This window comes from Cebus imitator, unplaced genomic scaffold (genome assembly GCF_001604975.1).
Source record: "Cebus imitator isolate Cc_AM_T3 unplaced genomic scaffold, Cebus_imitator-1.0 Scaffold61, whole genome shotgun sequence".
Taxonomy (NCBI): Eukaryota; Metazoa; Chordata; class Mammalia; order Primates; family Cebidae; genus Cebus; species Cebus imitator.
In genome coordinates, this window is record NW_016107376.1 from 5,378,206 (window position 1) to 5,394,378 (window position 16,173).

At 43.2% G+C, this 16,173-nt stretch overlaps 1 protein-coding gene across 1 annotated transcript in view; it reads left to right on the top strand.

Annotated features, from left to right (window-relative positions):
* FAM107B (family with sequence similarity 107 member B) overlaps window positions 1-16,173 on the top strand; it is a 245,333-nt gene that overhangs the window by 101,014 nt on the left and 128,146 nt on the right. The window contains exon 2 of the mRNA XM_037739016.1: window positions 460-517. Coding sequence (XP_037594944.1) covers window positions 460-517 — 58 coding nt within the window. The remainder of the gene's footprint in view (window positions 1-459; window positions 518-16,173) is intronic.

A 16,173-nucleotide genomic window follows, 5' to 3' on the forward strand; every position in this document is an offset into this window, starting at 1 on the left:
ATAAAGATATACCTGAATAATGATGGAGCTTTCAACAGTACATGAAATGAGTTCCCTAAATGATGAAAAACAAAACATAATTCTCTTTGTTCAAACATGCTGGTGACATTTAATCTTATGAAATACGAATCACCATCATTTCTAAGTCATGGGTGCCTTTAAATGTATCAGTCGCAGGGGGCCCCTCGGCTGTACCACTCCAGGGACAACATGCATAGATACTACCATGTGAATGGCACCCTGGAGTTGTGTAGCCCAACACCCCTGTAGTTAGTCTACTTAGTATTTATTGTTGATTTGTAGTAGCTTGTCCAAAGCCTCAGTTCTTTAAGGAGTGGTTTAATTTTTTCAAGTCTTGATCCGATATGAATTAGTAGGCTTGCAAAAAGTATTGCCTTACATTAATGCCTTCTTTTTACTTTCTCCCTGCTTTTCTGGTGTGTGGGGGCTGGCACTTAGGAAGAAGAATTTCAAGAAGAACCTAAATGCCTTGAGTTGGAGCAGAAGATGACATCAGGTAGAGTACATTCTGTGTGGTTCCTTTTCCGGCTGCTGTTGCTGACAGCAGTGCTTGGAGCATCCAGAAGCTTTGCAGATTGCAAAGGAAAACCTGTATGTTCCAAATGGTTGGAAACATGACTAGAAGTGTCATGTGTGATATATTCCAGGCGCCACATCTGGGCAATCTGGTCGTGATGCAGAAAATAGCTTATTCTCTTCTTTTCTTCTTTCTTTTGTTGATTACAGTTCTTTGCAAGATGAAGAAATACTTGCAAAGAAGTAGATGATGATAATGATGAACAAATTTCAGTTAAGTAATGCTAAACTAAGAAGTATCATTATTTCCTGAAATATGTATGATTATCTTGGAAAACATTATTTAGATAAGTTTGCTGTTTTTTTGGGTTTTTTTTATGTTCATGTATGGTCAAGTATGCAGCTTTGCTAAAGTGATTTATGTCACAATAGGATGCCCTAGGAGCTAATGTGGAAAGAAATAAACGAGGAGTGAATTTATAACTTAATTTATGACTAAGATCTGCAATGATAATGAGATGTAATTGTCATAAAATAAACATTAGTAGAATGGACCTAATAATAATGAAAGCTAAATCTTAATACTCTCAGCCTCTATTTACCAACGGCTTTTGGTTTGGCGTTTTATATGATTCACTGTTAGAAGATGGCTCCAGATGTGTTTGCTGCTAGCAAAGGCTGATGTTCTTGTAGTTTAATTGTAATTAGGGAGAAGAATTAAGAAATTGGAAGTGGTAATGAAAAAAGCATGCAGAGTGAGAGGAGAAGTAGCACCCTGCTCTGGTACAGATGGAGGAGACAGAGTGAGCAATTAATCAGCTCCACCCTTTCCCTCTACACCTGTCCCATCCCAAGTTGCCTGTATCCCCATCAATTACCAACGTTGCTTTAGTTTAGTGCCTTCTCCTAGGACACTCTCCCCTTGCAGATCCTTGTACAGATGGCTCTGTTCAAATGTCCTGTCCCAGAGAAAACTGTCCCAACCATCTTGGCATTCTTCCAAACCACTCTTCATCCCATTACACATTTTTATTTTTTTCATGATGTTCATTCCAATCTGATAAGGTTTGGCTCTGTGTCCCCATCCAAATCTCACCTTGGATTGTAGTTTCCATAATCCCCATGTGTTGTGGGAAGGACCCAGTGGGAGGTAATTTAATCATGGGGGCAGTTACCCTCATGCTGTTCTCACGATAGTAAGTTCTCCAAAATCTGATGGTTTTATAAAGGGCTGTTCCCCCTTCAGTCTGCACTTCTCTTTGCTGCTGTCATGTGAGGAAGGACATGTTTGCCTCTGCTTCCGCCATGATTTTAAGTTTCCTGAGTCCTCCCTAAGTCTTGCAGAACTGTGAGTCAATTAAACCTCTTTCCTTTAAACATTACTCAGTCTCTGGCCATTCTTTATAGCAGGATGAGAATGGCCTAATACATAATCCAAAATCATATTTCTGTTAATCTGTGGTTTATTAAAATATTGACTCTTAGAGAGCAGGGACATTACCAGTCTTCTTTAATGGTATCCGTAGCACCTTGGACAGTGCCTGGTACATAGTAGAAATTCAGTAAATTCTTATTAATTGCCTCCCTCATGTCCATTATGTGCAAGGCACTCTCTTTCTGTCTGTAGTGGGGGTACAGTGGGGTAGGTTTAATGTAGGCCAACACTGCCTATTTTAGATTTCTGGGATATAAAAAAGAATATGACATGGCTCTTGCCCTCAAGACAACACATTATGTTTGCAATATGATAAATAATGTGAAAATATCTATATAATCAGAGTGCTGCTGGGAGCACTGAGGAAGGAACAATTCAATTTGCATTGGGAGGCAGGATCAAAGAAGGTATCTTGGGGTTGATGATACTTGTAATGAAGATTGGAGTTTGAAAGCCTACTTTCACTTTCATAATAGGGGCATAGTAGGGGCAGAGGTGGAACTTATGTATTATACCTTTGAAAATGGCTCTGAGTACCACTTTTGCACATTTACCCTTGATCTTTCATTTCTCAGCTAGAGAAGAAGGCTGGGAGGATGATCGTTGCTGCATCAATGCAAATGCATCCAACTCAAAGGGTATGAAATTCCCAGCTGCTGTTATAAATGCTTTTATTTGCTCTCTTGGCATAGTGCCCACTGTATTTTGAGAACATTTGCTCACACATGTTGGAAGGGCATCACTAATCACTGAAGACTTTCTAGGAAATGAGATGACTTTACTGAGTTCTTTTGTGACACCTCAGGGTGAGAAATTAGACATCCCATTATGAAAAAGTCTGCTAGGGTTCCCAGCTTCTCAGGCCCTCAGTGTGTGTTTGATCCAGCAAAGTGGTAAAGATTTCTCTCAGCAAATGCATTTGGAGTTGGACGTCTTCCTGAAAATAATTCTGCAGAAAAGAATGAATGAACTGTAGGTAGACATATAGAATCCCAATTTCTCTGTGATCATCTAGTAAGGTTTTAGATTTTTGACACAAGAACAAATGGCTTATTACTTTAGGTGTTTTTCTTCAAAAACACCTAACAATGCTGTTGTCTAAGTGGAAGTGTCAAGCAGAAAATGCAGTTTCTCATTATTTCTTTAAAATACTTGGGTCCACTGACTTTGGGGCTTGCTGCAGAGTGCCTCTTCTTCTTAATTCAGGATTTATTCCTAAATGTGTGTCTCTGCATTGCATCTTGCTTTGGGTGCACTCGTGTCTCTAGTTCTACTTCATTCTATCCAGATCCCACATATATATTGATTAATCATTCTTTTTTTTTTTTTTTTTTTTTTTTTTTTTAAGAACCAGGTGCTCTCCCCACAATGAGGGAGCACCCAGGCCGCCAATTAACCATTCTTTAAAATCCTGTTAAGTATAAGTTGTGTCTGCTGAATTATTTGAAAAGTGTGAACATATACTATATTCATTCAAAAAACTTTTACTGAATGTCTACTATATGCCAGATATTATAATAGGAATTATGCTATATAATCATGAATCTGAGAATGAGGAGGAGGATATATTCTGAGAAATGTGTCACTAGGCAATTTTGTCACTGTATAAACATCATGGAGGGAACTTATACAAACCTAGATGGTATAGCCTACCACACCCTGAGGCTAGCTGGTGTAGCCTGTTGCTTCTAGGCTATGAACCTGTACAGCATGTTATTACACTGAAAATTGTAGGCAGTTATAACAGTGGCAAGTATTTGTTTATATAAACATATCCCACCATAAAAGAGGTACAGTAAAAAGTACAGTAGTGTAATCTTATGGTTCCACTGTTGTATATGTGGTTTGCTGTTAACCAAAACATTGTTACATGGCACATGACTGTATTTAGAGTGGTAAATAAAACATACATGACTCCATGCCTCTTGGAACATATGAAATGTGAGAAATACAGCCATTAAACAGACAAAATGTGAGTTATAGAGAAATGGTAGCCTTTAAATTGGTAAAATGTAAGTTTTAGAGAAAGCAGAGTACTGTGGAAGTCTTGCCTTCACAGAGCTTTAGTCAAATAGAGCCTTTAAAACATGAACATACAGAGCTCTAGGATAAAAGATAGAATATAGCATGTGCTAAAACAGAGACATGAGTAGGGGCCTGGGGAGCACTAAAGAGGTGAAAGAATCCCAGCTGAAGGAATCCAGGAAATTTTTCAAGAGAATGCACCATAAGAGCTGGGCCTTGAAGGATAGAGATGAAATTCACTTGTGAAGGAAGACACATCAGCCAGAGTGTTTATAAAACAAAACCCAAATACTGTAAATTGAATTCCAAGTGATACCTACTTGGAGTTTTCAGCCCACATTTTGGCTGATGATCTAACTGGGCATCTGACACTTTATCCTGAAGTCTATAATTTGTATTAATACTTATAGGAGCCACGCATGTGACAATGACAGACCAGTTAGGAGTGTGCTCTGTGTTTACCACCATCATTACCTGTCTTCTGCCCTCAGATAATTGTGTCTATGCACATTTGAGACCTTCCTTAGTAGGTGATTGAAAGATAGAACCTTAGTGCCTTTCCCAGAATCAGGTAGCATTTCTTCATCACTCTGTGGGTATACTAGCTTCATGGATACATTAGCCCATTAATAAGAAGTTCCTTTTAATGTGATACATTGTGGTTTGCTGTCAGTGGGTGCCCCATTTCAGCAAGAGAAGTGCCAGGCAGGTTCTGCAGAGAGATGAAGTTTGCCTTTTTCTCACACCTGCCCTTTCTGTGTCCCAAGCCTCCTCGGTGAGTGTATTAGTCAGGGTTCTCTAGAGGGACAGAGCTAGTAGGATAGATGTATATATGAAGGGGAGTTTATTAAGGAGTATTAACTCACATGATCACAAGGTGAAGTCACACAATAGGCCTTCTGCAAGCTGAGGAGCAAGGAAGACAGTCCAAACCCCAAATCTCAAAAGTAAGGGGGCCGACAGTACAGCCGCCAGTCTGTGGCCAAAGGCAAACCCTGGTGAGAGCCCCCTTGCAAACTGCTGGTGTAAGTCCAAGAGTCCAACAGCTGAAGAACTTGGAGTCCAGTGTTCAAGGGCAGGAGGCATCCAGCACAGGAGAAAGATGAAAACGGAAGACTTGGCAAGCCCGCTCTTTCCACCTTATTTTTCCTGCTTTTCTTCTAGCCACGCTGGCAGCTGCCTAGATGATGCTCACCCAGACTGAGGGTGGATCTACCTCTCCCAGTCCACTGATTCAAATGTAAATCTCCTTTGGCATCCCTCTCACTAACATACCCAGAAACAATACTTTGCATTCTTCAATCCAATCAAGTTGACACTGAATTCAATCCAATTAAGTTGACACTCAATATTAACCATCACAGTGGGGTTCCCTCCTCTACACTTTCACTTCCCAGTTTCTCTGTCATCAGAAGGGCATTGTGCACTGTGTCACCTCTCTCAGCCTATTGGTATGTTAAGCCTCAGATATCTACTTATGGAATGAAAAGATGTGGTGCTTATGAAAGGATTTTAAACATTAGCAAGCAGGTAAAGAAGGACAGTGACCAACCTGGGCATCATGGTGAGACCCAGTCCCTACAAAAAATTAAAAAATCAGCTGGGCATCATGGTGTATGCCTGTGGTCCCAACTATTGGGAAGGCTGATGTGGGAGGATCACTTAAACCCAGGTAGTCGAGGCTGCAATGAGCCATGATTGTGCCTCTGCACTCCAGCCTGGGTGACAGAGTGAGACCCTGTCTCAAAAAAAACAAAAGACAGATGTAGGGAGAATTGGTTCCAGCAGCAGTGGCACCGCATGGTTAGTAACTTTCTCCACCTGAGCATAGAAGACCCTGAATGATGGGAGCCGTCAGTGAAGACTCCGTAAGACTGTGTGCTCCCCCAAAGCAGGGATTATGTCTGTTTAAAGGTGAAGTAAGGTCCTTTATTGAAAGGTGCCATTTTTTAAGGTGTTTTGCAATCCCTTCTATATCCTATTCAATGTGAAAACAAAGAATAAGATAAACAACTGAACTTGGGCTATGTTTGTAACTCGTTCGGAGAAGGAAGAACGAGGTAATGGGGAAATAGTGATATGTTACAGGGTGGAGACTCTGCAGAGGAAAGTTTTCCACACTTAAGAGTTCCTTTGATGTGGCCAGGATGCTGTTCTGATAATAGAGACTAAAACAAAGATCCTTTATTCATAGTGACAAGGAAAAGGCCATAATGCCACAGGCAGAGAGAACTAACTGCATGTCAGCAAGAAGGCAGAATTTGAAACCTCACTACATGACTCTGAGGATGAGCCAGTGATTCAAAGTTGCTGAGAACAGGGATAGTGGCTGGCTTACCTGTTCTCACCTGGGCTTATGCCTCACTTCTCAACAGCTGCTAACCCCAAATCACTCTCTTCCTGAACTAGTCAGAGTTCTCCAGAAAAACAGAACCACTGGAACATAGGTATAGAAGGAGATTTATTATGAGAATTGGCTCCCATGATCATGGAGGCTGAGAAGTTCCACGATCTGCCCTCTACAGAGTGGAGATCCAAGAGCACCAGTGGTAGAATTCTAGTCCAAGTCCAAAGGTCTGAGAACCAGGAGAGCCAATGGTGCCAGTCCCAGAACAGGGCAGAGAAGACTGATGTCCCAGCTCAAGCAGTCAAATGGAAAGCAGAAGGAGTGAATTCCTCCCCCTTTCCCCTTTTGTTCTATCCAGACCCTCCACAGATTGGGTAATACCCACCTACATTGGGGAGGGTGATCAGCTTCACTGAGTTTACTGATTTAGATGTTCATCTCATCTGGACACACTGTCATGGGCACATCCAGAAATAATGTTTCATCTGGGCACCGCATAGCCCAGCCAATCTGACACGGAGAATCAACCATCACACTTCCCTGGTGAATTAGTCTGTTCTTGCATTTCTGTAAAGAACTAACTGAGACTGGATAATTTATAAAGAAAAGAGGTTTAATTGGCACACGGTTCTGCAGGCTGTGCAGAAAGCAGGGCTGGGGAGGCCTTGGGAAACTTACAATGATGGTGGAAGGCGAAGGGGAGGTAGGCACGTCCTACATGGCTGAAGAAGGAGGAAGAGGGAGAAGTGGGAGGTGCTACATGCCTTTAAACAACCAGTTCTAAACTCACTCACTATCATGAGAACAAGGGAAAATATACTCACACAACCCAGTCGCCTCCCACCAGGCCCCTCCTCCAATGTTCGGGATTACAATTTGACATGAGATTTGGGCAGGGACACAAATCCAAACCATATGACCTGGGTAGTGTAGAACCTCTTTCCTTTTTGCCTTTACATGGTATGTGTCCCTTTTCTAGAACCTTCTATGGGTGCTCTGCCTTTTTATTTTAGAAAGGATGTGCTAGAATGAGGCTTCATTTAATCTCTCCTTATTCCACCAAATGCCTCTCAGAACAAGCCAAGGACCATGCGTATATACAACATGCAATATACAAAGGCACTGGTATTGAATAAGATTCAATTAAACATTTGAACAATTTTAGCACAAAGGATTCAGGTTTATAGGTGACATACTGAAACCACGGATCCTTCGCTTGCTAGTTTTATTTGTAACCAAATGAGTAGAAGTTACATAGTACCACTTTTACACAGAGAGGGAGAATAACAGTCTTTCAGAGGTGGCAAGTGTTGTCTTCTTTCATTCATTCCCTTGTGAGCAGGGAGATAGATGAAGGGGCCAGCTAGGTTTTCTTGAGAGAATTCTTTTTGAAAATAAGTTACATTCTTTCCAGTGGTCATTAAAAAAAAAAGGTGAAATGTGTTTGAAAAAAGTTGGCTTAATTTTGCCATTCTTCTTAAACCATGCATTGCTTTAGAAACAGGCCAAGTCTTTTCAAATGCTGAAACAACTTTCCAACATGTGCACCATTCCAGAAGACCTTGTGGAATCCCTGTTCTCTTTTACGTTCCACTCAACCTGTGCTGCCAGGGCCTCATAGATGACACCACTTGGTCACACGAGGGGAGAATCCTGTAAGTGGGAGGCAGTTGGTTACAGTCAGAGGGTTTCATCAGAATACCCTCTTTTTGCTAAAGGTCATCTAGAACTGAGTGGCGCCCAGCACATTTTGGGAGTTGGCTGTCTGTATCATCTGCGTTTAGTCAAGTTTCATTTCCTGTGGTTTGTAGATTTCTTAAGTTTGAAGTAACGAACCCCAAACGGTTAAAATTCTTGACCTAAAAATGGATGCAATGAGGAAAACATACATGTATTTTTGTAACTTCTATGGGGAAGTGAGACTGGGGTTCCACTGGGCAGTGCCTCGTTGCTGTGCTCACAAGGCCAGCCCCTCTGCAGGAAGGTCCATGACCCTGGAGTTCAGATCTCCTGGCTGGGCGTCTCAGGAGGTGACAAAAAACAGACCCATTTTCTGATAATTCAGACAAATAAAGTGTCTGCTTTTACTTTCACGTCGTGGGAAGACAGTCAGCAGCACAGTTTCCACCAGAACCCGCTGTATCTCAGTCACACACCCCTCTGATTTTACACAACAGTTGCTTATCTTCCATACAGACTTGTCTGAGTCTCTGGCCATGGATGAACAGGAAACTGTTCAGGTAGGAAGGTGAGAAAAAAAAGAAGGGGAACTTATCCTGAGTTTGCTTTCTTTCCATTCCCTTAGCCATATCGGGCTGACAGTTTTTTGGTTTTGGTGGTTTTTTTTTTTTGTGTGTGAGATGTAGTTTCGCTCTTTCACCCAGGCTACGGTGAAGTGGGGCAATCTCGGCTCACTGCAACCTCTGCCCCCACCCCTGGATTCAAGCGATTCTCCTGCCTCAGCCTCTGGAGTAGCTGGGACTGCAGGTGCATGCCACCATGCCTGGCTAATTTTTGCATTTTTAGTACAGACGGGGTTTCGCCATGTTGGCCAGGCTGGTCTAGAGCTCCTGACCTCAGGGGATCCACCCACGTTGGCCTCCCAAAGGGCTGGGATTACAGGTTTGAGCCATCATGCCCAGCCAGGGCAGAGAGTTTGAGGGTTCATGGGAGGCCTTTTATTATGAAAAATGCTACTGGGGGTAGCAGATGACTTTTAGTGAAGATATGGTCCTCAAACTTTTTCTTTCTTTCTTTCTTTTTTTTTTTTTTTGAGATGGAGTTTCACTCTTGTTGCCCAGGCTGGAGTGCAATAGAGCAATCTTGGCTCACTGCAACCTCTGTTCCCCAGGTTCAAGTGATTCTCCTGCCTCAGCCTCCCAATTACCTAGGTGCCCGCCACCATCTCCAGCTAATTTTTGTATTTTTACTAGAGATGGGGTTTCACCATGTTGTCCAGGCTGGTCTTGAACTCCTGACCTCAGGTGATCTACCTGCCTCAGCCTCCCATAGTGCTGAAATTATGGGAGTGGTGGTGCCTGGCTGGTCCCCAAACTCTTCATGGGTCTTTCTGGTCCACACAGCTCCTCCTGTCCTGTCTTTGGTTCCAGTGAGAGGTTCCTTGACTACTTTCTGCAAAACTGCACCCTTTCCTTCAACTCTTACCTCCTTAGTTGCTTTTGTTTTTGAAGCCACTTGTCGCTATCCATACATTATATAATTCACTTGCTTTTTATCTGTCTTCCCCTTCTAGAAGGTAAGCATCATGAAGGCAGAACTGTTTGACCATTTCGTGTCCTGCTGCAAACATAATGAATGTCGAGGATGGAGCCTGACATACAACAGGCGCTCAGTGAATATTTGTTAAATGAGGAATAAATACTTGCTTTTTTAAAACTTGCTGAAGGAAGTAGATGAATCAGTCGCTTCTTGGCCTTTTGGCTAAGATCAAGTGAAGTAGGTGAATCAGAAACTGAACAGTGCGCCTTTTTCTCTTTGTTTTCTACCCCCAGCTCCTTGAGCAATGCTTGGACGATGTAAAAGCTGAAAATTAATGGTTGTTTGGCTAAAGTACGGATGTGTGAATGGACGATTGAGTCTGGTTGTGACACAACGTTTGATATAAAAACTGTTGTTAATTTGGATGCTTAACAAACAGAAAGCAAACCATGCTAATCCACCGAGAGTCAAGGATGAGTCAGACCTGAGTCTTGTCTTCAGGATGCTAAATGTACTTCGTTTGTCCTGAGTTTACTTTCTTTCTGCTCCTTTAACCCTAGGACAGACAGTCTGTGGGGTCACAGGAAGCCTTTTCTTAGGGAAAATGCTCCCTGGGGTTGTAAATGATGACTCTCAGTGAAGACCTGCTCTCTAAGCTCTTTCATAGGACTCAACTATCATAGCTTGTATTTCAGTCTAAAGAATCTCACCATTTTCTCTCTACTTCAGATAATAGTAATTGAATTTTCACTGTCATATAAATTCTTCCCAAGAAATGAATGTTAGCCAGGTGCAGTGGCTCACACCTGTAATCCCAGCACTTGGGGAGGCCAAAAGGGGCGGACCGCTTGAGCCCAGGAGCTGGAGAGCAGCTTGAGGAACATGACAAAACCCTAACCTACAAAAAAATAGAAAACATTAGCCAGGTGTGCACCTGCAGTCCCAGCTACTTGGGAGGCTGAGGTGAGAGGATCTCTTGAGTCTGGGCTGCTGAGGCTGCAGTGAGCTAGAATCATGCCACTGCACTCTAGCGTGGGTGACAAAGTGAGACCCTGACTCAAAAAAAAAAAAAAAAGTGAAGGTGGCAACATGCTTGTTGCTGGAGATTTGTTAGAGGAACATAGACATGAAAGTGATATGTTCCCTGTTCTAAGAACCGCAAACACCAGTGAACAAGAGGTCACGGGCTCTAATATATATTCACAAAGAGAAAATGTTTCTAGAACTCATTTGTAGATCTTGCGTTATTAAGTGTAAGTGGGAGAAAGTTGGTTGGCTTTCTGTTTAGGGTCTAACTTTTTCTCCCACCTGTTAAGTCCGTTGAAATCACCCTAGAATCCAAGGAGATGTTTCTCTGGTGACCAGAAGTGGGGTGGGGGTTTGAGGCTGGAGGTGTCTGTCTTTGGGAGGGGAAGGCCAGCAATGGTATGCTCCGGGTCCGAAGTGAAAGGAGACTTCCTGGCCTACCTATTCAAGTGTTCCAAGTCCTCGCCATTTTGCCTTGAGAAGGTGTCAGGCTGATGAGATAGAGTTTCCAAGTACTCAGTACCTTCCTAGGCCGACTCTGTTAAGTGATTTCACTACCCAGGGTTTGGAAACCCTGGCATTCAGACCTCTTAGGGTCACTGGAGAGCAAAGCTGTGCTTTTTCCTCTCTCCATGGGCAGAGAGCGAATTGCTTCCAGATTTTTCTGTTTCGAAAATGTAACAGACCATTTATTGTTCATAGACAGGAAAATACAAAAATAAGTAAAATGAGGATTTGATTTAGTCCTCTGTATTCAAGGTAAGCCTGATGTGTTGTTGATGGACTGGGCACATGTGCCTTAAAGCAGCGCTGAGCTGCACCTGTGCAGCAAGGTGTTTAGCCTTGACACGGTGCCCACATGCCCTGGGGCACCCTAGTAGTCCATTTAGTATTACTCGTTCTTCTCCAACCAATCCTATGTCCTCCTAACACACTGGGAATGGAGGCATGGAACTTTCCAGAAGCTTACCCAGGTTGTAAGGTGAACCAGTTACCGGTTACCAGGAATCACATTTTCAATGTGCACAAATTGGGGCAGAATTGCCCAGTTTTTTGTGTGTGGCACAAGATGTGTTTCTATCCTATTTCAGTTTCCTTTAATATTTTCTTATTTGTTTGTTTAAAATTTAATGTTGGCCCTTTGTAAAAATTCCTTAGAGGAGGAGGAAGTCTGAAGGTGACATTAAAATCCAAAATTGGAAGTAAAGGGATGGTCTTTAAATGGTTCCATCCTGAAGGAATCTCTCTACCCACTTCTTACTTCTCACTTCCTTCCCCCACATGGGAATAAAACGATGAACTTGTATTACGTGCCAGGGACCTGAATGCCCAATCACCTGCCTCCTTGGAGAGCACCTCTCCTCCCATTCTGATGACATGGAAGGTGGAAACTGTCATCTAGAACTTTCCACCGATGGTCACAAAGGCTCCGAAGAGAGAATATCCAAGTGTACAAATCTCAAAGATGGTTGTTGTTTGCTATTTACCCATGTTTTCCTGAAAACCTTTAAATGAAGAGAAATTTTGGCCCTGGAAGCTCCCCGTGAAGTCAGCCTGTTTGTCCCCCCAGGCCCCCCGCTCTGGTTCTGGGTTGCGTGGGAGCCACCATACCTTGCTCTACACCTCAGCGTTTCCCGGTAAATCAGTTGCTGCTGCAGAATTTGTATCTAGGAGGAGCACAGGGGCAAGAACAGGTTGAAAAGACATTAAGGCACTTGTCCTAAAGTCATCCCTGCACAGCATTTAATGGAACATACGAAAATGTCAATTGTTTAAATCAAGGAGGAGGAGGAGGGCCTGATGAAGTCGGGTGCATGGCCGATGCTCAGCACCCAGTCCTTCTTCCCTTGCCCTTCACGTCAGTGCCTGTGACCCCACTCGTGGCACCTGCATGCCTCTCCCTAAAGGCCTCTTCTTACCCTAGAACCTGCCTCAGTCCCCTGAGGAGTAGTTGCCACCCAATCCCTGATGGAACTTTGTGAGTAAATACCGCAGCTCCCTTGCCCTAGGGTAGGCAGCTGTGGAGCTGGCTCCAGGGCTCCCCAGCAGGGTTAAGCCCCAGTCCCCACAGGAGTAGCCAGCTGTATAAATCCTATCCCAGCTCCCCACCTCTCCTTCTGTTTCCTTCACCTCCCATGTGAACTGCTTCACCCTGAATCCCTGTCTCAGGGTCTGCTTCTGAGGGAACCTGAACTAACAGAGGGTCCCTTGGCACAGTCACTGTATTGAACACAACTGTAACATATTTAAAAACATTTGTGAGGGAGGCTGAGGCAGGCGGATAATGAGGTCAAGAGATCGAGACCATCCTGGCCAACATGGCAAAACCTCATCTCTACTAAAAATACAAAAACTAGCTGAATGTGGTGGTGGGGCCCCTGTAGTCCCAGCTACTCGGGAGGCTGAGGGGAGAGAATTGCTTGAACCCAGGAGGCGGAGGTTGCAGTGAGCCAAGATTGCGTCACTGCACTCCAGCCTGGGCGACAGAGTGGCAGAGCGAGAACTCTGCTTCAAAACAAATAAACAGACAAACATTTGTGAGCCTGACTTGATCACAAAGAACACCCTGTCAAAAATCATTAAAACACTAAATGCAAAGTATCTTTTTGACTACTTACGATCTGCTATGGTTTGAATATTTGTCCCCCGCAAAACTTATGTTGAAATTTGATCCCAGTGTTGGAGGTGGGGCCTAAAGGGAGGCGTTTTGGTGATAAGTGCAGATCCTCCTTCATGAATGGCTTAGTGCCAATCCTGATGGATTGAGGGAGCTCTCACACTCAGTTCCCATGAGCTCTGATTGATAAAGAATCTGGCACCTCCTTCTCTGTCTTGCACCCCCTCTCGCCATGTGTCTCTGCACACGCCAGCTCCCCCTTTCCCTCAGCTGCTGGTGCCATGCTTGCACAGCCTGCAGAACCATGAGTCAAATAAGCCTCTTTCCTTTAGGAATTACCCAGCCTCAGGTATTTCTGTTTTTCTTTCTATTTTTTATTTTTGAGACGGAGTCTCTCTTTGTCACCCAGGCTGAAGTGTAGTGGTGAGATCTTGGCTCTCTGCAACCTCTGCCTTTGGGGTTCAAGCAATTCTCCTGCTTCAGACACCTGAGTAGCTGGGATTATAGGCACGTGCCACCATGCCAGGCTAATTTTTGGTATTTTTAGTAGAGATGGAGTTTCCCCATGTTGGTCAGGCTGGTCTCAAACTCCTGACTTCATGATCCACCCACCTTGGCCTCCCCAAGTGCTGGGATTACAGGCGTGAGCCACCGCACCTGGCCAGGTATTTCTTTATAGCAATGCAAAATGGACTAAGACACGACCCCACTGACTGGTCAAAATGGTAGCATTCTCAAACTTCTTAAAATCCTTTTCTGAACACAGTTTTCTGAACTTTTCTGAGCAGTGTTCTATCCTATGTATCCATTGAGGGACATTTAATGATTAGGAAAAGGGAACGGGATTTTTCCATCTTGAAGTTGACTATCATAAAGCATGATCTACGTAGTTACTGCCGTGTTTGAACTCACCTTGAACATGCTTGTTTGAACTTGAGAATGGATTTAAATCATAATATCATTTATTTTTGAATTCCCCAATGTGGGCCAAAATATTTGGGTTAATTGCTGTTTGGTTTTGTGTAAACTAGAATATATAATCACATATTTTGTTTTGAGCCTTAAAAAAAACAACAGCTGAGTCTTAAATGAAACCAGCTAAGATCACCTCTGGTTTCTCATCCTTCACTGCAGAGAGATGATGAGAGCAAGAGACCATAAAAATACAGCAGCAACGTGTTAATAAAGACCTTTCTCCAATGAATTAGGGCTTTCCTATTAATGAATTAGTGCATTGTAGCTATAATTCCCAATTAGGGTTAATATGCAGTCTACCTTCGACACAGATATTCAGAAAATAGGAAGAATTCTGGAGACCAGAAAGGTGATTTCAGATTGATGTTATAAACAGAGCAAACTCAGATGTAGATGTGTTTTTGTGGCCTGAAAATTTTTTTGAAACTTGGTTGCCAATGTTTAAAAACTGGAAAATTTCATGTAAAAATCTAGGTTCCAATTTCTCTTGAGAAATTGTAAGAACCAGCCAAACCAGGCCTGCATTCCTAAGCAATGGAAAAAAATCAGCTGGAGCTGGCTTTTTAGCCGGTCCTTCCCCATCCTGCCTGGCCCCTGCAGGCATTTGGGGTTTAAATGCCAGGCTTATGACGTTAGAAGAAATAGGAGATAAAAGGAAGAAACACAAACAATAAACTTTACAGTTTTCAGGCAAGAAGAAACTCTTCCTTGCATATTTATAGTTGTGTGGACGGCGTTGTATTTTTGCTTCTTCATCAGAAATCTCTTCTTTGGCTGTGGTCTGAGGAGCAGGTAGGATTGTGTGGGGTCACTGCTATGGAAACAGGAGAAACACTGGCATCAAGCCTGTGGGCGTTACCTCGCCCAGCGATCTTGCGTCAATTCCCTGAAGTTTCCTGCAGTTACATTCTATTGTGTATAAAAGGCTAATACGATACTGTTTAGGGGCTTTTTTGTGTGATTTCAGTAATGAATACTTACAAAATATTTTGCAAATATGAAGACTGCCACCAGGAAGTGGAACCACATGGATGGCTGTGGCTGCACAGCTAGAAATGACAGTTCTAGCTTGTACCATGATGACATGACACAGGTTTCCTGGAGGTCTCAGGAAAAGTTCCAGAACCACGGGCTTTTCTCCCAGGGCTCTTCCTTCAAAGGGGAGAACTGAGAGACCACTGTGAGCTCCTGAGAGGCTGGAGAGGAGAACAGCTTCTGCTCCTGCTCAGCAAGGCTGGCGATGTGAAATTGCCTTTGAGAGCATTTGCCTGCCTGGCTGTGGGCCTGGCATCTTTTAGATAGACTTTGATCAAACTGACTCCAGTGTGCACAGTGATCATGGAAATTTTCCACTTTCCTGTCCAAGGAGACACTGATAACGGGAACACACTGCCCTTGGCTTTTTCCGAGCTATGGAAACAAAACAGTTCGAAGACTCAAAAAGTCAGGGCACATTTTGCAAAGGCCTGATTCTAGTATTTGGCCTTAACTGTAAATACCGTGGCATTGGTTCATTTGGCCACAAGTTTAATTGGTCCATGTGTTCATGAAGCATGTATGGAGCCTTCCCTCTGCTCAGGGATTGTGAGTTTTGCCTACTTGGTGTCGGGTTCAGCCAAGGCCAGGTATAGCCTTCAACCCTGATGGCCATGTTTCTAGAAGTCGATAAGTCACAATTTTTTCTGATTTCATGACTCGCTGCTCCAAGTGGGCTTGCAGAATGTAGTGTCTCCCAACCTGAAAAGGCTTAAAGAAAATGGATAAGTGCATTTGTTCCTTCAGGTGACTATAACTTTCTCAGCTTCCTACCAATTCTAGCCCCTTGGTGGTACCCTGAGTTAATCTAGTCCAGCTGTCGCATTTGATTTTAGCACATTCAGGGACATATTACCTTAATTGGTCTGTTTTCACAACTGAACACAAAACTCTGGTATCCATGCTAGCCTTGATACTATAGCAATAACAGTAGCTGACTTTTTTTTTTTTTTTTTT